General features: G+C 47.6%; 1 protein-coding gene across 2 annotated transcripts in view; it reads right to left on the bottom strand.

The window, feature by feature from the left end:
• Window positions 1-1,170: 1,170 nt before the first annotated feature.
• RASSF2 (Ras association domain family member 2) overlaps window positions 1,171-23,664 on the bottom strand; it is a 42,975-nt gene continuing 20,481 nt past the window's right edge. For both annotated transcript variants that reach the window (XM_047771725.1, XM_047771726.1), the window contains exons 2-11: window positions 20,237-20,327; window positions 16,997-17,072; window positions 14,200-14,351; window positions 10,470-10,558; window positions 7,993-8,153; window positions 6,843-6,944; window positions 5,506-5,557; window positions 4,884-5,005; window positions 3,279-3,376; window positions 1,171-2,104 (exon numbers count right to left, since the gene is read on the bottom strand). In XM_047771725.1, coding sequence (XP_047627681.1) covers window positions 2,035-2,104; window positions 3,279-3,376; window positions 4,884-5,005; window positions 5,506-5,557; window positions 6,843-6,944; window positions 7,993-8,153; window positions 10,470-10,558; window positions 14,200-14,351; window positions 16,997-17,072; window positions 20,237-20,295 — 981 coding nt within the window. In that variant the 5' untranslated portion in view covers window positions 20,296-20,327 and the 3' untranslated portion in view covers window positions 1,171-2,034. The remainder of the gene's footprint in view (window positions 2,105-3,278; window positions 3,377-4,883; window positions 5,006-5,505; window positions 5,558-6,842; window positions 6,945-7,992; window positions 8,154-10,469; window positions 10,559-14,199; window positions 14,352-16,996; window positions 17,073-20,236; window positions 20,328-23,664) is intronic.

The following is a 23,664-nucleotide window of genomic DNA, read 5'->3' as shown; positions in this document are numbered from 1 at the left end:
CTTTGAACATTCAACATAAAAATAACCGGAAAAGAAGTTTTCCAAGTCATTTCTCAAATGCAAAACTCAGGAAGTATGTTTGCATTCACAGAATTGCCCGTTCCCATCTGTATGTAACAAAGGAAGTCTCTCCCTCGGCCCCCAGTTTGTTCTGAGCATTGTGCAGAAGCCCACCGAGGTGTCTGCTTTAGATGAAGGCTCTCTGGATTTCCAGTCCACGCCCCACAGCGCTGGTGGAACTTCCCACAGAGGTGGTGAGCTTGCTGAGGACTCCGTCTTTTTGAAAGTTAACAATGAGACCACAGCTGTGAGGCTTCTAAAGTGGCCTAGGAAGCCACAGCTGCGGGTTGGGAGCAAGGGTGCTGGGGCAGAGACAGCTCTGCTGCCAAGGTCCACCTTCCCTGCAGGCATGGATCAGTGGCTCTTTGCTCAACTGCCCAACTTTCCAAACTTTCTTCAGAAAGGAGGTGGGGAAGAGATGGGGACCCCCCTACCCCCACAAGGCCCAGGCACCTACTGTTAGGAGCTCCTTGCCTCGCTTGGTTGACCTCCATAACTAGGCACCCTGCTCCAAGCATGTATCTGGCCCTCTCCAAACAGGACCAGCTTCCCTAGAGCCAAGCTCCCTGGCAACCTTTCCAGTGGGACCCCAGGGGACAGATGCTTCCTGCCCTTCCCCCTCCACTGGGGTCTGCTCTAAAGATCACCCAGGTGGCTACTCGGACCATCACAGGGCAGCCCCAAAGGGTGAGTCTTCATTCCTGGAGTCCATCTCCACACACGATGTGAGGGCCACTTGCACCAGTGGTTTGCAAGTAGAAAGCCATGACTTCAAACTCAGGGCCTCAGCTCCAAGTACAGGAAGACCCCTTGATGATGTCAAAATGGGTGGACTTCCAGGCACCTGTCATTTCTGCAAGGAGCCTACACTTTTCCCTAAGGAGGGTGACTTCACAGGCACACAAGACCAGGCCCTGGCCTCACCAGCCAGTCAGCATCATGTACAAACCCGCAAGGACTGTTTCTTAAGATGCTTCTTTCAACACAGGGAGGCACCAGAGTTGGGGTCAGCGCTGGACACGCTGAGAGCAATATCAGAGGCAGAATGCATTCTTCACTGGCATCCACACAGCTCATCACCTATGTCTTTCCTGTTTAAAACAATAGAAGTTTCCAGTGTAAAAACTTGTGGGCTTATTGCATCTACCCGAATGATGGTTTATCTTGTTCTTTCCATCAGATCTGCCTCAAGGGCATGGTTTGTTCATTAGTTTGTTAATTTCCAAGGATCTCACATTCACAGATCCTTCCAGGCATACAGGGAGAATGTCTATTAACACATAAATATCCCAGATGGTGAGTTTGCTAAGCCTCCTTCCCCTTCTAAACATGCTGCTCCCTGATACTTGAGAGGAGAAATTTTTTTTTTTTTTTTTTTCTGGCTGCCCCACAGCACATGGAGTTCCTGGGCCAGGGATCAGATCAAGGGGTAGTTGTGACCTAAGCCACAGCTGCAGGAATGCCGGATCCTTAACCCACTGTGCCCAACCAGGGATCAAACCCTCATCCCAGTGCTCCCAAGACACTGATGATCCTGTTGTGCCACAGCAGGAACTCCAAGAAATCTTTTCTTCAGCCTAAAACCCCTCAGATCAGTGACTCCTCTGATTTTTCTGCCCACGAGCAGCAGTCTGCTAGCCTCATAGCACTTGTGCTGGTTGCTTGGAATTTAACCGCGTGTGAATATATCAGGTGGGCATGTGTATGTGTACCATGCACGTGCGTGTGCGCGCGCACACACACACACACACACACAGTTTAGGTCCTCCTTATAACAAAAATGGAAAGTCCTTGTGAGGGAAAGAAAGGAAGGGGAGTTGTCTGCTGGCTTCTCCATCCTGCTCGGGGCAGCAGGTAGATGGTTTGGGGGCTGGAAAGGTTCGCATTTAAATATTTCCATGGAAAGCACTTCCTGTGGGTCTTCTCAGGTCAACAGCAGCCCCCGCGGCATCTGGATCCCCTCCTTCTTGTGGCTCAGATTGTTGCTGGGGTCTCAGCTATCTCCTCCAGCCTCTGCCGAATCATTAGCCGGAGCACAGTGTACCTGGGGACAGAACAGCTGTGGTGGAGAGCAGAAGGCGACACACTCCTCCTCGAGACCCTCCCGCATCACTTGGGTCACAATGTGGGCCAACTGTCCCATCCCTTTGCTTCTCTCACCGGCCCACTCTTGAACCACTTGCTTCCTTGTGTTTTTCCACAAGAGGAAGAGAGGGACTGATGAGGCTCCCTCCACCCTAGATTAAGGACTCTGATTAGAAAGTCTGGCAAAGACGAATGAGAAGGTGAAACAAGAAGAGTAATAAGGATTCCATTAGTTGAGCGCTCATACACAGAATATCACGTAATCCTCACCTAGGCTGGACCATAGGAAAGGGTCATTATTTTTACCATTGGGGGGAGCCTACACAAATGGCAGTGTCATATGGTTCAACCTAATATTGGTATCTGCATTTTATCAAAAAGGCCAAAGCAACTACCAGGCATGGAGACCCAATGGCTTGTTGATGGGTACAGTCTTTTCATTTCTTCCCTGATTTACAGTAATTCATATATACTAGAGTGGGCACTGTTAAGCAGACCTGACGTGGCTTTGGACTGAACAGAAAAAGGCATTTTTTAAAAGTTGGCACATAGTAAGTGTTCAATAAATGTTAACCGCCATCATGCTGGTTGCTACCAGCAATAAATGTAGCATTAACTTTATTCTCTAGTGGCAAAAATACATCAATTGTTCTGCTCTATCTAGGAAACACAGTCTACTTTATGACTAAACATGGCCAAAGGGGAAAAAAAAAATCACAAAATCCTCTCCAGAGAGCAGTTTAAGTACCACTGGACTTTTCAACCCAAAGGCAAGTTCTAGAAGAGAAACGTTAAGAAGGGAGGCAGGATGTAAGGAAGTGAAACCAGGGATTTTAGAAGTTGGCCGCTCAGATGACTTTCTACTGCTGAGACAACCTTCCTGAAATCTTTGGAACATTTTTATGTCTCACATCAAAATGAGAAATTAAACGAGAAGCAGAAAGACCAACACACTGAAGGTTCATGTCCCCATCCCAAATCTGGCATTGTCAATGGGAAGCCCCCTGAACCAGGTCCAATAGAGCCGGGCCCAGGCAGCAGCTCAGCACAGCCCCTGAAAGGCTCCTGAACAGGGCCTCTCTCACCAAGGTTGCAGAGGAAACCCCACCAGCCACCCCAGGGGCCATGCTTACTTGCGCATCAGCTTCTTTACTTCCCGATCTTCTTCCTCTTGGAGCTTCTGAATGAAGCTTTTAAGAACAGGCATCTCAAACTTTATATACTGAGCCACCTGAGGAAGAAAAAGGAAGTCTGGGGTGCACGACCCCTCCCAACACTATTCCAGTTTGGGGGGCATCTCTCTCATGTATGGGGAAATCTATTTGTGCACTAACCCAGGATTTCCTTAAAGGCAGGACCCAAGCCTCGTTCTTCTCAAGGCTGGTTAGAGTCTGCAGTGAAAATCATTCATTTACATGATACAGATCTCAAAACTCATTTGTTTTCTTTTTGGCCACGCCTATGGCAGGCTGAACTTCTTGGGGCAGGGATCAAACTTGTGTCACGGCAGTGACCTGAGCCACAGCAGCGACAACACAGACCCTTAACCCACTAAGCCACCAGGGAACTCCTAAAACATCTGATTTTACATCTCATGTATCCAATCCATGAGGTGATGTCAAACATGGAAAAGCATTTTCTCTTATCAAACATTGAAAAGCACTTTCAGGTCTTCTCTTCGAGAGAAGAACCCACAATATTCAATAAATCTCTCCGCTCTCCCCTAGGAGAATAAGGAACCATGGCTCAGAATGAGGATTTGCACCTCTCATCTTCAAGAGGCATCCAAATGTGAGCTTCCTCAGGAGAGGCTGGAAGCATAGGGGTGGCTCCCAGGTAAGCTGGAGGTGAACAGCCACACTTCCTCCCTCACCAGAACCCTCTCCCTAGTCCATAAACACTTCTCCCCCAGAGAAGTATATTTCTCCACCCTGTCAATGTTGGGCACGGCTATGCAACTTGTTTTAGCCAATGGAATGAGTGTGTGGATGTGATACATAAAATCTAAGTGGGGGCTGGGGGTGGGGGGATGTGCCTGGGCTGTGGGATGGAAATCCTGTGAAATCAGATTGTTATGATCATTATACAACTATAGATGTGATAAATTCATTTGAGTAATAAAAAAAAAAAATCTAAGTGAGGGCTTCAAATGAGCTCCATGGCATCTTGCATTCCAGCCATCTGCCCTGAGAAGCATACCCTAGGTAGCCACTGCCTCTTGACCCTGGGTCTCCAAATAAGGCATGCAGCGTAGACCTGAACGGAGTCTACCCACAACCTAGAGCAGAACCACTGCCACCAGACTGCAGAATCCTGAGCAAGAAAGCAAATGTTGGCTATTGTAAGTGACTAAGAATTGGGGATGTTTGTTACAATAGCCAAAGCTGACTAACACATAAGATAAGATAACAATCACTGCTAACTTCTTGAAGTTGCTTAGAAAAGGCTTGCAGAAACTTCTCAGCCCTCTTACAGTACTCCAGAAAGCCTCGAAAAATATATTCCTTCTATGGGAATCATTTTGTGCCTAAGCACTCTTTCAATAACCCCCCAGAGGACATACCTCAACCCAGCCTCTGCATTCATTTCCCCGGCCCTGTCATTACTACTTCAAGAAAACCTGGTATTAAGGAATGGCAACAACATGGGGCATGGTCCTGGGCCAGAAAGCCAAGCTATACCCCAGTTGCAAATCCCCACCCTCCTGGGACAGACTATCTGACTGAAAGGGGACTCACGTCATAGGTGACTTCTTCCACCTGGTCCTTCTCCATAAGGAACACTTTGGAGACCTGCTCACATGGGCCCTGGAGGATCCGGGCAATCAGGGGGTAATCGGTGTTCTTCAGCTTCTGTTTCTCTGGAAACACACACACAGCCAGGAGGAGCCCTGAGTTGCCTAAGGTCTTTCTCACCATAAGTGGTTGTCAACAAGGGGCCCAAATGAACCTTAGGCCTTAAGAGATGCAGCCATGTAAGTCAGGAGACTGATTTGTAAAGGAACAATTCAACAGGTATTGTTCAAAGCAACCACCCTTCACAGATGCTTCCATGCCTCACACAATTTCGAAGATGCTGCATTGGAGGAAGTGGTTTTTCTCTGTCTCTCAAGAAAATCCAGTTCCTTTTTTTTAATAGGCAGTTAGGTTATAGGGTTTGTTTACTGACCGTACATGGCATTCCCCAGTGGACTCATCCAGCAAGCCCACAGTGGAGGCAAACAACATTTAGAAGTTTCCAAAACCCAAACAGCAAGATGAGGCAGAGATTTAAAAAAAAAACAAAACAAAACAAACAAAAAAAAACTTGCTATTTTGAGTTAATTAAAAGGTTTAAGTACATTGTGTTCTTTAGACTTACCGCCACTGGTATGGACCACGTACAAAGCAAACTCCTCCGCCGAGTTCTCAATCTGAATCAGGAAGCAGCAAAAGATACTTACTGAAAGCACATATTTACAGACCCTAACTGTGGCCACTTCTTCTTCCTAAACCCTGCAAAGCTCTTTTGAGGGGAGGGCTATTTATCTACTGCTCTTAGAAGATGAGGAGATAGAGCAGGCAGATAACCGCTGCAATAAAAATAGGTAATAAGAGCTAACACTTATTGCACTGTGCCAGGCACAGCTCGATACACTCTACATGTTTTAAACCATTTAATACTCATGACGACCTGGTGACACAGTCCTGTTAATGTCATTTTACAGATGAGGAAGCAGGAGCACAGGGAGCTTCAGCCAGCAGGTGATGGATGCAGAGTCGAACCAAGAGTCTCTGCCCTTAAGCCAGTAAGAGACACTGGCTTGTATTAAAAATAAGAATACTTGGTTTTCAAAAGACTTTGAAGGGAGGGGATTATGGAAAACATACAGAATAACAGGACTTTTAAAACACTCATGCCCTATCATTTTCACATCTATTGAAGGCTAATTTTTTTTCTTTTTTTGCTTTCTTTTCTTTTTTGGCCACCCCTCGGTATATGGAGTTCCTGGGCCAGGGATCAGATCCCAGCTGCAGTTGGGACCAACATTGCAGCTGCAGCAATGCTGGATCCTGTGCTAGCTGGGGATCTAACCTGCGTTCTGGCCCTGCAGAGATGCTGCCAATCCCTTTGCACAACAGCGGGAACTCCCAAAGGCTCATTTTTTTTTTGTCTTTTGTCTTTTTTTGTTGTTGTTGTTGTTGCTATTTCTTGGGCCGCTCCCATGGCATATGGAGGTTCCCAGGCTAGGGGTCCAATCGGAGCTGTAGCCACCGGCCTACGCCAGAGCCACAGCAACTCGGGATCCGAGCCGCGTCTGCAACCTATACCACAGCTCACGGCAATGCCAGATCGTCAACCCACTGAGCAAGGGCAGGGACCGAACCCGCAACCTCATGGTTCCTAGTCGGATTCGTTAACCACTGCACACGACGGGAACTCCCGAAGGCTCATTTTTTAAAGTAAGTTCTCCAGCTGTGTTCCCCAGAAGTTGGTCTGCGCATGGAGCCCTAAAGCAGTCCCCAAGCCCAGGGTCCTTCCCTAAGTGGCCCATAAAGCACCTGAGGCTCAGTGCTTCTCAGACCTGAGAAGACTTCAGGGGCACCAGAATCATGGGGTGTAAATGCTTTCTGCCTGGCATCCCCCGACCCTCACTAAACATAGCCCCCACCCCTACACCTCTGGGGGCCCCACAGCACACAACAGAGGGAACTTGCCTTGAATTTGTTGAGCAGCAGCTTCAGGACCTGTGGAGTGGTCATGGTGCTGTTGATGCGGACATTGGTAATGGAGCCATAGGCTGGTGTGAACACTGACGTCTGTCAATAGAGGGGTCCAGCTCAGAGTGGGTGTAGGCACAAGGACAAGGACGGGACACTAAAACCCAGGTGTCCTGGCCCTGTTACCTGGGGTAAAGGGACAGGGACAATGGTACCCAACCTAGGCTGCCTAAGCGCCTCCTGCCCCCAACAGCCTAGAGGCATCAGACTTGGACATCGACAAATGAACCCTGGGCTTTGCCTAAGTCAGAAGCTGGTGCCCACCCCCCAGAAGAAGCTTGAGGGGTCTGAGCTTGCAAGTGGCAGGGCTGGGGAGGGAAAGAGGACCAGAGAAGGGAGGCACTCTCTCTCCAAATAAAACATGCATAAAGCTGAGGGGATAAACAAGATCCTACTGTACAGCACAGAGAACTATATTCAATGTCCTGTGATAAACCATAATGGAAAAGGATATTAAAAAGAAGAATGTATATGTATATAATATATGTATTATATATATATAATGTATAACTGAATCACTTTGCTATTCAGTAGAAATTAACACATTATAAATCAACACTCTTCAATAAAAACAAAAACCATGCACGAAGCCCCTTCCACTATGACTTCAACACAAGGAGGTCTGTGACCACACTTCCATGATGCACTTGTTTCTGGGGCCAGATTCAAACCCAAGAGCAGGAGGGAAGGAGACTCAACTAGCCTGGGGTGGATGGGTAGTGTGCTGACACTGCCTGATCTGAGGGCTGCAGCTCTGGTTCCAGGCAGCCCTTAACTCCCAAAGAAGTCAGGCCACACAGCAGCTGGAGGCACATAGTGCAGAAAGAGTAACATGTAGATTTGCCAGGGAAGGGGGGGCGGGGAGGGGGACAAGGCGGGGAGGTCCTGACAAGGGCTGGTTTCCTCTCTCCCACCATCTAGGAGGGCTCCTGGAGTCCTCATGTTGCACAGAGCCAGCAGAGCCTCAGCCCACCCAGGACCCAAAGACTGAATGGCTTCCCAGGTATCTGTCACCCAGAGGTGGCAGCTCTCTAGGAAGAGGCTGCCCACTGGGGCTGCCCTGCACCCCCGTCCCCGTCCCCTCTACCTTGTGGTTGTAGAAATGGCCATTGATGGAGAAGCGGTGGCGTCTGATTCGCCGCTGGTCACTGGGTGTCCTCACGTTGCCACGACGACGTACCCCAACGTCACTACGTGTGCGCATCAACTGTGGGGTGTCTTCCGGCAGAGACTTGAGGCCCCTGGAGTCTGGGAGGGAAGGGAAGGGAGCTCTGTCTGCCTGGACCTGGGAAGCGGCAGTGCACACACAGCACCCTCTTCCTGACCAACACTACAGCACCCACAGCTTCCCCCCAAATACATATATATATATTTTTTTTTTTTGTCTTTTTTGCCATTTCTTGGGCCGCTCCCGTGGCATATGGAGGTTCCTAGGCTAGGGGTCCAATCAGAGCTGTAGTTGCCGGCCTACACCAGAGCCACAGCAACACGGGATCTGAGCCGCGTCTGCAACCTACACCACAGCTCACAGCAAAGCCGGATCCTTAACCCCCTGAGCAAGGCCAATGATCGAACCCACAACCTCATGGTTCTTAGTCAGATGTGTTAACCACTGCGCCACGACGGGAACTCCCCCCCAAATATATTTGATAAAAAACAGTATGCCACACTGGGGAGAAACATGATGTATAACTTACTGAGAAGCAATATAGTGATGACATTCAGAACCAGACTCCCAGGTTCAAATCCCAGCTTCACCTTGGGAGAAAAGCAAAACCTGCCACCCCAAAATGTCTTTGGCATAATCAAGGTCCAAAAGACTCTGGAAGAAACTCTGACTTTCCTCTTAATTGCCTGAAGAATTTGGCTAGAGGGCCTATTACAGGACTAGAGCTACCACCAGAAATACCTGCAAAGAATATGGGCTAAGTGTGGTGGAGGGAATGGGGCCTAGAGATCAGAGTTCATTCATTGTCTCTGTGGCAATGAATGCATTGTCTCTGTGGTGTCCCATTGTCTCTGCTGGCCCAGCAAACATTTATCAATATTTGTTTTTCCATCTCTGTGAATTGCCTTCCTCCCCCCACCCCCACTTTTTCTTTAGGGCTGCCGGTGCAACATATGGAAGTTCCCAGGCTAGGGGTCAAATCAGAGCTACAGCTGCCAGCCTACATCACAGCCACAGCAACTCAGGATCCGAGCGGCGTCTGCGACCTGCACCACAGCTCTCGGCAACGTCGTCTCCTTAACCCACTGAGTGAGGCCAGGGACGGAAATCTGCATCCTCATGGATACTAGTCGGGTTCGTTACTGCACCACCACAGAAATTCCACTTTGAAGTCCCAAACCAATACCCTCAACATCCCCTTTTGTCTTTAGCTGAAGACGGTATTTAAGACGAGGTCTTCTGCCGTTTCGGTGAGGTACTTAGTGTTCCTGGGTCTCGCCCATGTGCACATGTTGCTAAACTTTTGCTGGATCTTTTCCTGTTAACCTGTGAGACCAGCCAGAAGAACCAGAAGGTAACGGTGTCTTCCTTGCTGACAACATGTATCACTAATCTCTCTGTGCTTCAGTATCCTCATGAAATGAAGATGATAATAGCTCCCACCTCACAAGATTGTTGCAAGGGCTTCAATAAGTTAATTTATTCAAAGCACGTACAACAGTGTGTGGCACAGAATACGCACGATATAAGGACTTGCAAGATATTGCAAACGGGTAATATCTATCAAAACTCCAAAGGCACACAGCCTCAGATCCAGAAATTCCATTTGAAAGAATCCTACAGACAAGGACAAATTTGTGAAATGACACATGTACACCGGCACTGTCTACCCTCTTGTTTTGAAGACTGGAAAGGACTTAAAATGTTTATTAATAGGGAGTGATTAAATTATCATTTTTCATACAATGAAGTAGACAGAGCTGTAAATCTTTATGGATTTGTATGGAACAATCCTCAAGACAAACCAACAGAAACGAGGATTTGCAAAATGGTGCCACTGGTATAAAAAGGGGAAGAAAAGAAATGACATCAACCAGAAAGCTTTGCTGGTGTGTATTTGCTTGTATTTGCAAAAAATATCTTCAAATTGCTTCTAGGGTGGGAAAGTCAGTGGTTGGGTAAGATGGGAACGTTTTAATTTTTTCTCTTTAATGTGTTTTTTGTTTGTTTGTTTTTGTTTTTTAGGGCTGTACCCATGGCATATGGAAGTTCCCAGACCAGGGGTCGAATTGGAGCTACAGCTGCAGTCCTCCACCACAGCCACAGCCATGTGGAATCAGAGCTGCATCTGTGATCTACACCACAGCTCACGGCAATGCCAGATCCCTGACCCACTGAGCAAAACCAGGGACTGAACCCACATCCTCATGAATACTAGGGTCGGGTTCATTATTGCTGAGGCAAGACGGAACTCCCCTTTTTTAATATGTTTTGAATCTTGAACCACATGAATTTTGTTTTTAAAAAATAAGTAACAAAGTGTAACATCCATGACATCAGTCTTCACATAATCAGCTCCAAACTGGAGGACTGCCCCACCCCCATTCCAAAGGTACCTGTGGGGCTCGGCGTCTGGTCGCTCTCGGGCAGGGCATCCACCTCTGAGATCTGAATGTTGGGCATGGTGAGGGGCTTCAGAATGGTGCTGGGGGAGTGCAGAAAACAAAGAAAAGGCTCAGCCACTGCAGAGGAACGCCCCCAGTCGCCCCCACCTCACTCCTGTAAGGAGACTATGTGGCCTGTGCACCAGCAGGTATTGAAGGACGTTGAGGGGGCTGCGCTGAGGGTCTCAGGAAGCTAGCCCATTCCTGGGCTGAGAGCTGGAGGGAGAAAATGCTTCTTCCCAGCATCCATAGCAACAGATGCACCCAATTCTTCAAGCCCAAGATGGAAAGCAACAAGAATACCTGTGTGATACCTGCGCTGCGTTTCTAAGCACGTACAAGTTCTATAGCTTTTTGGAAAACCCTAATAATGGCCATTTATTCTCGGGAAAAGATTCTAGTTGAGATCCACGTCTGTTGGAGGAATAACTCAGAAACTGCTTCTGGCATCTAAAAGGAATGGAAAGTAGAACAGCTGCTATGAGAGTGAGGAGAGCTTGGGAAGAGGCACTGATGGCATTGTTCTCTGGGTTGCTGGAAAAAGGGTCACAAGCAGGCAACCTGAGTTGAGACCTGGTATTGCCCCAATAATGGGAAAATAATTCCTCAAAGTCAAAAAGGACAGTGGAAGCAGCTCAGAGAAATACGCCCCAAATCAACAAAGGATTTAGCCAGAAAGGAGAATCATTTATTTATTTATTTATTTATTTATTTATTGCCTTTTCTAGGGCCTCATCTGAGGCATATGGAGGTTCCCAGGCTAGGGGTCTAATCGGAGCTGTAGCCACCGGCCTACGCCAGAGCCACAGCAACACAGGATCCGAGCCACATCTGCGACCTACACCACAGGTCACAGCAACGCCAGATCGTCAACCCACTGAGCGATGCCAGGGATCAAACCCTTTAACCTCATGGTTCCTAGTCGGATTCGTTAACCACTGAGCCACATGACGGGAACTCCCAGAAACAAGAATCATATTCAACCAATTAGGATCATCCCATGTTGAGAAGAATGTAGGTACTCGGGGAGGGGGGGGATCAAAACAGACCCTGTGGGGGCTTCCTGGGGACAGACCCCCGTATCCCTCTCCTCTTGTTTGTAAAAAGCTTTAGCCTTCCAGGCCTTCCTTGAGTTCCAAAGAAAAAAAATTAATCAGACAAGTGAGAAAATGCAGAAACAGAGGAAAACAGTCAAGCAGGGGGCTATAGATAATATCCTGAGTCATACTGTTATTTTGCAGATACTGAAACCCCCACCAGGTGGAAGAAGTTAACTGTGTGCTGACCACAAGCATGTAAACCCTAGACCAGCTGATGCTGACTCCTGAAATACCACCTGATCGCCTCACGGCCAACTAACCAGAGGGGCATTCACCACCACCCTGCAACCCTCTCTCTCCCCTTGCCTTTAAAAATTCTTCCCCTCACCCCACCCTGCCCCCCAAGTTCCCGTCATGACACAGTGGTTAACGAACCCGACTGGTAACCATGAGGTTGTGGGTTTGATCCCTCGTCTCGCTCACTGGGTTGGGGATCTGGCATTGCCATGAGCTGTGGTGTAGGTTGAAGATGTGGCTCAGATCCTGCATTGCTGTGGCTCTGGTGCAGGCCGGCGGCTGCAGCTCCAATTCGACCCCTAGCCTGGGAACTTCCATATGCTGTGGGTGCGGTCCTAGAAAAGACAAAAAAAAAAAATTCTTCCCCGAAAGCCATCAGAGAATTCAGGGTCTTCTGAGCATTAGGGTTAACTTGGCCTTGCGATAAACTTGGCACTTTCCTTCACCACAACGTGGGGTTGGTAGACAGGCTTTACTGCATGTGGGCAAGTGGAACATAGTTTGGTTTGGTAACATTAGGACTCAGCAGAGATGGGACTTAGAGTCCAAGGATGATCCTTTTAAGGGAAGACAATTTAAAACTGAAAATGTGAAAGAACTGCCCACTGTATTACAGCTTGTGAGGTTCCGAGCCCCCAAATGGAACTGATCAGAGCCCCTGAGGAATGCTGACTGTTGGTACCCACGGCAGCCACTGCCACTCCCTCCTCTGAAGCCCTCTTTATTGCCAAAGCAGAAACTGGACCCAGCATCCTTCTTAACACAGTGGTCTAGGCATTCACTTTTATTATAGCAGGCATCTAGGGTAACTTTATTGATCGTTCCTGAAAACTCAAAGTAGTTGCCCGTTTCAAGAACCAACCAAGACCAGCTTGATGCCAGAGGGAAAGGAAAGAAACAAATGTACAGCATGAAAGACCCCTTAGCAAGGCAGCCAAAAGCCATGTGGTCAAATGGAATTGTAAAAAGCATCTCAGGGAACAGAATGTAATACCCCAAGGGTTGGTGTAAGGCTGTGGAAAGGGTTTGGCCCACCTGAAACCAAATAGAGTGAAAGTGCCAAAAGCAAATCAGAGTATAAAACTGGCAAAGTTAGATGAAACCAAAGAACCTGGACTGGATACCCCAGCACTGATGGGAAAGGCAGAAACTCTCCTCCTTAAATCCCCTTGGAAAGAAACCAAATCAGGGGCAGGCTTTGGCCACACTGTAGGTTTCTCTCATCGATTTGGCTCTGGAGTTTCGCAGTGTTCAATGCGGCTATCAGAGAGGGTATGGTTCTCATTTAAAACAGAAAAAACAGGAATTCCCATTGTGACTCAGCAGTAATGAACTGACTAGTATCCATGAGGACATGAGTTCCATCCCTGGACTCACTCAGTGGGTTAAGGATCCATCATTGCCAGGAGCTGTGGTGCAGGTCACAGAAGCAGCTTGGATCCCAGCTGCAGCTCTGATTCAACCCCTAGCCTGGGAACTTCCCTATCCCCCAGGTGCGGCCCTAAAAAGGAAAAAAAAAAAAAAAAAAAAAAAGGCAGAAAAACATCCCTGTTGTTTTGGCTGAGAGGTGGGCACACTCCACCCACACTTTGGCCCCAGGAAGTCAGCATCAGCAACTTTCAGGATGGGATGAGGGTCGTCCCTTGAGCCTAAAAACTGAAGTCCCAGGAAGACAGTAAAGAAGCTGTGCCTTACTGGCTGCCTTCAGCTACTCCTCTGGTAACAGGGAGAGGCAGGCTGAATATTCACAGGTCTTCCAGAGGGACCCAGAAGGGGGGACCTCCCAGAACACCAGGCCACCACCCAATTCCAGGTGTGGCCTGAGGGAAACAGGCCTGGCTTGGCTGACTCAGACAGGGCCTGACCTTCTCCTTCCTCTTCCAGGCTCCCCCGAGTTCCAGAGGGCTTCGGACAGAAGCTTTGATCCCTTAATGTCTCTGGGTGGGGTCGTTCTCCGAGCAGAGGTCCCAGTGGGGAGGAGGCTGGGGGATCAGGCATCCTGTCAGAAATCTGCAGACCAGTCAGGCTAGCCATGGTCTTGGAGACTCGGGGTCTCTGCAGAGGCTGGCCCGCTGCCCACTTGGCTTTGGTGCACCCCTCTCAGACGTGGCGTCCCCTTCACACTCTTTCACTCAGTGGTTGCAATGACCGGCACAGAAGCCCAGTCGCACCAATGGGAGCCCCTTTCTCATTATCCCCAGTCCAGAGCAGGGAGGCAGCAGAAATGGGAGCTGGGGTCCAGGCTTGCTGGAAGAAGGTGGTGTTTACCTGCTTGAGAACACACGGAACCCCAGACACACCCTCGGTTCCCTCCCCCACCCCCAGGCCCATCTGTCTTGACTCACCCCTGAGCCCCCAGGTTACAGCCGGAGTGCCAAGAGGAAGAGGACGGTGGGGGTCGAATGCGTTCGTTGTCATCCTGCATCTGCAGACGGATGGGCCGGCGCAGCCCCCAGGAGATGTTCAGCAGCCCCTCCACAATGAACTCATCCTCTTCCTGCCACAAAGAAGTTGGTGCAGTGAATCCAGAAAAGCCCCGAAGGAGCCAGTACTGCGCTATTGGTGGCAACTGACCACGTTCTTCATGTGTCCAGCTGGGTGCACCCAAGTTAGAGTCACACCCCAGCTCCAGAGACTCTCTACTTATAAAGCACCCCCGAGGCCCTGAGGCTGACCTCAGCAGTCAGTGCAAAGTTTCCTCAAAATTCACAGACATATGCCAATTACAACAGTGGGTTTTGTTGTTTTTGTATGAATGACTTTAAAGAAAGTCTATTTCTTCTGTGTGTGTGTGTGTGTCTTTTTATTTTATTTCATTTCTTTTTTATCTTTTTAGGGCCACACCTGCAGCATATGGAGGTTCCCAGGCTAGGGGTCTAATCGGAGCTGCAGCCACTGGCCTACGCCACAGCCACAGCAACACCAGATCCGAGCCACGTCTGTGACCTACACCACAGCTCACAGCCACGCCAGATCCTTAACCCACTGAGCGAGGCCAGGGATCGAACCCACAACCTCATGGCTCCTGGTTGGACTCGTTAACCACTGAGCCACGAGACAGGAACTCCTGTGTGTGTGTCTTTTCAGGTCCATACCCACGGTGTATGAACGTTCCCAGTCTAGGGGTCAAATTGCAGCTGCAGCTGCCAGCCTACATCACAGCCACAGCAATGAGAGACCCGAGACGTGTCTGCCACCTACACCACAGCTCACGGCAACACCCCATCCCGACCCACTGATAGAGGCCAGGGATTGAAGCTGCATCCTCCCGAACACTAGTTGCATTCATTTCCTCTGAGCCACAACGGAACTCCCCCCAAAAAATATATATATATATATATATTTTTTTTTGTCTTTTGTCTTTTTTGTTGTTGTTGTTGTTGTTGCTATTTCTTGGGCCGCTCCCGCAGCATATGGAGGTTCCCAGGCTAGGGGTTGAATCGGAGCTGTAGCCACCGGCCTATGCCAGAGCCACAGCAACGCAGGATCCGAGCCGTGTCTGCAACCTACACCACAGCTCATGGCAACGCCGGATCGTTAACCCACTGAGCAAGGGCAGGGATCGAACCCACAACCTCATGGTTCCCACTCGGAATTGTTAACCACTGCGCCATGACAGGAACTCCGATAATTTGTTACTTTAAATAGAGTGTCAAATGCTTGTGAGTTGGGAGATGATGTGTTAATCAGATTTCTTAACAGCAGAACTTCCCAGAGCCAATGATTAGCTAATGTGCTGGGTAAAAACAGGGGTGAATAAATCCTGCAAGAATTCCAAATTTATACTCAAAGGTTGTTGACTGATAAGAATTTAAATATGAAACCCTTCTAAAAACATGTGCATGTTTTATCCCATAGAAATGGGTCTCACTTGAGACCATGAAACCCTTTCAACATCTATAGGACACACCTGAAAAAAGCTATTTAAGGACCAAAATCTTGCTAATGGTCCAGGCACTAATTAGTAGAAGGTTTGAGGACAATGTCTAAAAGGGTCAAGCCTTCCTTCTAGAGTCTCAGAAAAATCTTTTTGACCACAAGTTTTAAGGGCAGGGCCCAAGGCCTCAGACCTGGGCCATGGCCACATCTTCAGGACAAGCCCCTAAGATGACACCTGTTCAGCAAACAGGACAGGCCCCAGTACCATCGTTGGAGAGGAAGTAGATAATAAAAGAAGGCAGAAGGGGGTGGAGCAACTTTAGGCATTTGGGGATTTTAGGAGAGAGCTTTATTAAGCCCGGGTTACATATATATAGTCTTCTAGTTGGTGGAGGCTGGCATCATTAATGTACATCGTATAATTGTAGGACAGAATTTAACCAAAAGTGGACTCTGCCCAAGGGGAGTGGTTTGAGGAACATACAAAAAGCCACTACATACGATCTGCAGCCAGCCTGCCTTAGTAGCTGAAATTCTACCATCTGATATCTGTTTCTATGGACTAAACCACCATGGCTTGATAACCTGAAAATGTGCATTAGTTAGAAGGGTATTACACATACCTTCTTATCAGTCAAGAACACTAGAGTATAAGTTACTCCACCAAGCTCCTATATAATTCACCATCTATCTGAAACGGGCTTTACAGAAATGGATACAGGACGAGTAAGCTTAGATTCAGGATGGGGGCGGGGGACAGACAGATGTCAACAAAGGGCCTTCCAAGAAGGCACTTGAGGAAAGCTGCTGTAGGTGTGGGAGAGGGCAAAGAGTTATCCCCCAAGCTTATGTCACTTGTCCAGGTTGCTGCAGCAAGAGGTTATGGGCCCAGATGTGTAAACACAGAGGCCTGGGTAAGGTTCCTGAACTGCTAGGCGCAGGAAGGCTGCCTGAGAGCCTTCAGAAAGAGCCATTTCATAAAAGCATCCCTTTGCGGGGAGGGGGAAGCCAGGCAGAGTTCTCCCTCTGAGGCTGGTGCTAGCCCAGCACACAGCAGAGGAATGTCTCTGGGACAGAAAATTGCATCCTTTTTAGAACAAAATTGGGCCCAGGGTCTCTTCCCAAAAAACTAGGGACTCCCAACAATATCACTAACATGGAGAGGCCACTCGCTCTAGCAGGAGAGACAGGGACCTTCAAACCCAGAGGACATGGAGCCAAAGCCTGGGCTGGCCACCAGGGCAGGAGCCTCACAAATCTTACCTCACGGTGTCGGAGCTGCAAATTCTGGCCTTCATAGTACAAGTTGTAGGTCTTCAGATGCAAGAGAAGTTCATTCCTTAAGGGAAAAATACAAGAGGCGTCATAATCTCAGCCGAAGCCACTTATAATTCAGCTGTTCCCTCTTTTCTCACCTCTAACCTGGCCTTGAGTTACCTCAGTCTGGGTGTTTACCTACACGTGTACACACACACACACATGCACACACACACAGTTCTGGCCCACCTTCCATCACAAACTTCCCCCAGGGTCAAGCTCACGAGTAAACAGTACCTAGGACAGACTGGATGTAAGGAGAAAACCAAGGCAGGTTTGGTCTGCTGACAAAGGTTGGCAGCTCTCCCAACACTCCCCAAGCCCACGCTAAATACACAGGCCTTAATAAGCCTCAGATACACAGAAGCGAAGCCACTTCAAAGCCCACAGACAAGGTTTCTCCAGCCTCTCCACAGCCTTTCCTCCTTCACATGCTGTGAGTTACTGCGAAGATAATCACTACAGACCTGTATGAGCCTCAGAAGCTCCTAGGCTTTCAGCAAGTTAAAAGGGACAGGTATGGGAGTTCCTGTCGTGGCTCAGTGGTTAGTGAACCCAACTAGCATCAATGAGGACGCGAGTTCGATCCCTGGCCTCACTCAGTGGGTTAAGGATCCGGTGTTGCCGTGAGCTATGGTGTAGGTTGCAGATGCGGCTCAGATCTGGTGTTGCTGTGGCTGTGGCGTAGGCCAGTGGCTGCAGCTCCGATTAGACTCCTAGCATGGGAACCTATGAATGAACTATACATAACATGGATGAATCTCACAGATATTATGGTGAGTGAAAGAAGCTCTGGCTTCTTTCAAGAGAGCATATATTGTCTGATTCCATTTTCATGAGGTTTGATGTGGGTGTTAGAATTCAGGATAGTGGCTTCACCTTTAGGAATGGAGACTGGAGGTGGGCAGGAGGGGCCTTCTGAGTCCTGGCAACACACCATTCTAGATGTAGAATGGCTTTTATCTTTTTTTTTTTTGTCTTTTGTCTTTTTGTCTTTTAAGGCCGCATCCAAAGCACATGGAGGTTCCCAACATAGGGGTCTAATCAGAGCTGTAGCCACCAGCCTATGCCACAGCCACAGCCATGTCAGATCCGAGCCATATCTGCGACCTACACCACAGCTCATGGCAATGCCGGATCCTTAACCCACTGAGCGAGGCCAGGGATTGAACCCACAACCTCAAGATTCCTAGTTAGATTTGTTTCTGCTGTGCCATGACAGGAACTTTTTTTGTCTTTTTAGGGTAGCACCCCCAGCATATGTAAGTTCCATAGCTAGGGATCAGTTTGGAGCTGTAGCTGCCGGCCTACACCACAGCCACAGCAACACCAGATTTGAGCCACATCTGCAAACTACACCACAGCTCACGGCAACACTGGATCCTTAATCCACTGAGCGAAGCCGTGGATCAAACCTGAATCCTCATGGATACTAGTTGGGTTCATAACCCCCTGTGCCACAACAGGAACTCCTAGATGCTTTTATCTTTTTATTCTATTCGAGGTGCTTTTAGTTTATAAAAATATTTTTTTAAAACCTTGTAAGACCTCTAAATACTGGTTTCTAAGTGGCCCCCCCTGGGAGCCCAGCTCTATGGAACGTGAAAGAGAGAGAATGTCACACCCTCTGTGTGTGACCAGAATGAAAGCTGTCTAAACTGACACGCCCCAGTCAAGTTTCATTGAAAGTGAAGGGGAGAGGGTTGGGAGTGGGGCGAGCCGAGGAGGCTGAGGTGCGCTTGTCAGGCAAGAGACGAGGGAGCTCAGCCCCTCTAAATCCAGCCATTCAGTGGAGACATTTGGAGCCACACAGGAGGTCAAAACTGGCTGGACATTCCAAGAAGTTCCAGACAAGTTAAACCATGAAAGCCAAAATGAAGGAGTGGAAAATGCCACTCCAAATAACCTAAAACAAAGCCATTTGATACTTTTGAACACATAAATCTAAAATAAGGGTTTGACATGACTGGTCAGGAGTTCCTGTCATGGCTCAATGGTCACGAACCTAACTAGTATCCATGAGGATGTGGGTTCGATCCCTGGCCCTGCTCAGGGGGTTAAGGATCCGGTGCTGCCGTGAGCTATGGTGTAGGTCACAGATGCACCTTGGATCTGGTGTTGCTGTGGCTATGGCGTAGGCCAGCGGCTACATCTCTGATTAGACCCCTACCCTGGGAACCTCCATATGCCATGGATGTGGCCCTAAAAAAAAAAGATTAAAAAATAAAATAAAATGACTGGTCAGTAGAAGTCCCTTGAGAAACTGGTCAGTGAGGAGATAGGAACGATCTGCATCTCACACAACTGTATGTCTACGTATAGCCAAGCTGGCCAAAGGAATTTAAATGATTTGGTCTCAAATAAATGAAACATTTAGTAAAGATGGAGAACATAATTACGTACAGATCCCGGTGCTGAATATAAAAATATATCTGCAAATTTACAATTTGAAAAAGTCCATTTTGGCTCAGGCCCTGTCACATCAGCAAAAAAAACCTGAGTTCAAGAGATTTTAGTGCTTATAAAGCAGTGAAACTGTCTCCTTTTGTTCAGGGGCCACCTGTGCCCTTTGTAGCCAGAACCCCAGCAGCCAGGACTTCGCTGGGGGACACCATAGACAGGAGAGTGAGCAGCCACCACCAACTCCTCCTCATAGAAGCCTCCAGGACACCATTTCTTTTGAGTCTCTAAGAGTGCCATGCCTTTTTTTTTTTTTTTTTTTTTTGCTTTTAGGGCCACACCCACGGCATATAGAAGTTCCCAGGCTAGGGGTTAAATCGGAGCTACTGATGCAGATCTACACCACAGCCACAGCAACACTGGATCCGAGGTGTATCTATGACCTACATCACAGCTCACGGCAGCGCCAGATCCTTAACCCACTGAGAGAGGGCCAGGGATTGAACTCGCATCCTCATGGATCCTTGTTGGGTTTGTTAACCATTGAGCCAGGAAGAAAATTCTAAGGGTACCATGTCTTGGAGAGCCCCTTAAGGTCATTCTCTGTGGCCAGGCTCTGGGGGCATGTTTTTATCTGGAGGAGCAACCTTGCTCACACTCAGTCGCTTTGCTCCTTCTCACACAGGAGCCCCAACCCCCCTGCATGGGGGAAGCTCCTCTGCCAGTGGCTTCCATCCACACAGGACTGGCCACTGGGGACACAACACCAAGGGGAGAAAATCTTACTTGGAAATGTATTTATCTTGTCCACATGGGACTAGGGAAGTCTGGTGACTGTAGTCCATTTTTCCTCTTTCTTTTCATCAGCAGGAGAGGCCTATATTTGAAAGGAAAAGACAGAGGTTAAAGGCAGCAGAACATGAGCCAGGGAGCAGGAAGCACATGGCTCTGTGTTCCTGCCCCAGATCCACAGCTTGAGCAGCCCAATGCTGACCCAGGGCCACTGAGATGCCACACTACTGGCTGCTGCCTCTGCTTGCCACAGTCTCTGAGAAAAACACCTTATGGGAAGATGACAATCCTTGCAGAGCCCCAGAACAAATGCCCCAGCCACAGAGAATGGTTTGAAGGATGACCCAGGAGTCTTCCCTGAAGGGACCTTCACTACACAGAATAGAGACTCATCTGATAGGTAGGGCTCAGATTCTGCTGAGGTAGATGAAAGATTGGTAAATGACCTACCAATGCCCAGATAGGCATTCCCATTGTGGCTCAGTGATTTATGAACCCAACTAGCATCCATGAGGATTTGGGTTTGATCCCTGGCCTCACTCAGTGGGTTAAGGATCTGGCATTGCTGTGAGCTGTACTGTAGGTCAAAGATGCAGCTCAGGCCTGGTGTTGCTATAGCTGTGGTATAGGCCAGCAGCTGCAGTTCTGATTTGACTCCTAGCCTGGGAACTTCCATACGCCACAAGTGCAGCCATTAAAAAAAATAGTAATAATAAATAAAAATGCCTAGATAGAAACAGATGCAATCCATCACAACTCTACATCTAGGACCACCATTAAAATATGCAGTATCAAAGACAATTTAATTACCTGGGAAAATGACAATATACCATGAAAACACAGGTTACAAAACTATGAGTCCAGTTTCGTTTAAAATATATGTAAGTAAGTGAGTTCCTATTGTGGCTCAGTGGTAACAAATCCATGAGGACACCGGTTTCATCCCTTGCTTTGCTCGGTGGGTTAAGGATACAGCATTGCCATGAGCTGTGGTGTAGGCTGCCAGCTGCAGCTCTGATTTGACCCCTAGCCTGGGAACTTCCATATGCTGGAGGTGTAGTCCTAAAATGCAAAAAAAAAAAAAAAGAATAAAATATATATAAGCATAAACATGCATGTATATGTACACTTATCTGAATGGACATTTTATATATGAGTCCAATACATATTATCCAATGAGTCAAAGAAGAAACAAAAAAGGAAATTAAAAAATCTTGAGGAGTTCCCGTCATGGCTAAGTGGTTAACGAATATGACTAGGAACAATGAGGTTGTGGGTTCAATCCCTGGCCTCACTCAATGGGTTAAGGATCTGGTGTTGCCATGTAGGTGGTATAGGTCGCAGATGCAGCTCGGATCCCACGTTGCTGTGGCTCTGGTGTAGGCTGGCAGCTACAGCTCCAATCCTGGGAACCTCCATATGCTGCGGGTGTGGCCCTAGAAAAAAGACCCCCCCCCAAAAAAAAATCTTGAAACAAAGAATTCTCTTCGTGGTATAGTAGGTTAGGGATCCAGCATTGTCTCTGTGGTGACTCGGGTTTGATATATATATATATATACACACACACACACACACACATATATATATATATATATATACATATGTGTGTATCAGGATTTCTCAACATCAGCACTATTGACATTTGGGGCCAGGTCATTCTTTGTTGTGGGGCCTGTCTTGTGCATTGGAGGATGTTTAGCAGCATTCTTGGCCTTTACCCACGAGATGCTAGCAGCATGACTCTCAGTCATGATAATCAAAAATATCTCTGGACATTAAGTGTCCCCTGGGGGCTAAACTGCCCGTAGTCGAGACCTCTTGGCATATGTACCTAAGTATATAAGTGAATGAAAGGCCAGCACTCTCTGGTAATGGCGTTATCAGAAAATTTTTTCAAATATTTTATTCTAAAAATTTTCCCAAAAAAGTTGGAGAAATAAGACAATGATTAGCAATATACCCATGGCTAGTCTCCCCTTAACACTTACTATCCTTACTTTATCATACATCTGTCCATCTATATGCCCCTTTATCCATTCGATAATTCATCTTATTTTTCATACATTTCAAAGTAAATTACACACAAAACAAGTCTTAGCAATTCGAGAAGTTGAAATCATACCAAGTATCTTTCCCAACCACAACAGTATGAAATTAGAAATCAATAGCAGGAGAAAAACTGGAAAATTTACAAATACATGGAAATGAAACAACACACTCCTTAACAACAAATACGTCAAAGAAGACACAGAAAGGGAAATTAAGAAATCTTGAAACAATGGAGTTCCTGTCACGGCTCAGCAGTAATGAACCCGATTAGTATTCATGAGGACACAGATTCGATCCCTGGCCTTGATCAGTGGATTAAGGATCCGGTGTTGCCATGAGCTGTGGTGTAGGCCAGCAGCTGCTGTTCTGATTCAACCCCTAGCCTGGGAACTTCCATGTGCTGTGTGTGTGGCTCTAAAAAGACAAAAAAAGAAAATATTGAAACAAGAATTCCTTCTTGGTGGAGTGGGTTAAGGATCCAGCGTTGTCTCTGCAGTGACTTGGGTCTGATCCCCAGGCCAGCGCAGTGGGTTAAGGATCCACTGTTGCTGCAGTAGCTGTGGCATAGGTTGGAGCTGTGACTCAGATTTGATCCCTGGCCCAGTAACTTCCATATGCCGTGGGTGTGGCCAAAAAAAAAATCTTAAAAAAAATGAAAATGGAACCATAACATACCCAAAGTTATAAGATAGAGCAAAAGCTTTTCTAAGAGGAAATTTTACAGTAATAAATACCTCTGTTAAGAAAAAAGAAGATCGGAGTTCCCATTATGGCTCAGTGGAAATGAATCTGACTGGCATTCATGAGAACGCAGGTTCTATCCCTGGTCTCCCTTGGTAGGTTAAGGATCTGATGTTGCTGTGAACTGTGGTGTAGGTCGCAGACACAGCTCGGATCTGGCGTTGCTGTAGGTCGCAGCTACAGATCTGGCGGGCGTGGCTGTGGCACAGACTGGCAGCTGCAGCTCCGTTTCAACCCTAGCCTGGGAACTTCCATTTGCTGAGAGTGTGGCCCTAAAAAGGCAAAAAAATGTTTGGTAGAATTCATCAGTGAAACCAACTGGTCTTGGACTTTCCTTTGTTGGGAGGTTTTTGATTGCTGATACTTAATATCACTAACCATCACGGAAATGCAAATCAAAACTACAATATCACCTCATGCTTGTTAAAATGGCCATCATCAAAAAAGACAGGTGACAAGTGTTGGGAAGGATGCAGAGAAATCAAAACCTTTGTGCACTGCCGATAGGAAGGTAAAATGGTGCAGCTACTGGGGAAGCCAGTATGGCAATTTCTCAAAAAATTAAAAATCTATTTGGGAAAAGAATCTGAAAAAGAATAGATGTGTATATACATACAACTGAATCACTTTGT

This window comes from Phacochoerus africanus, chromosome 3 (genome assembly GCF_016906955.1).
Source record: "Phacochoerus africanus isolate WHEZ1 chromosome 3, ROS_Pafr_v1, whole genome shotgun sequence".
Taxonomy (NCBI): Eukaryota; Metazoa; Chordata; class Mammalia; order Artiodactyla; family Suidae; genus Phacochoerus; species Phacochoerus africanus.
Note: the sequence above shows the minus strand (reverse complement) of the source record. Positions and strands in the feature narration are given on the sequence as shown.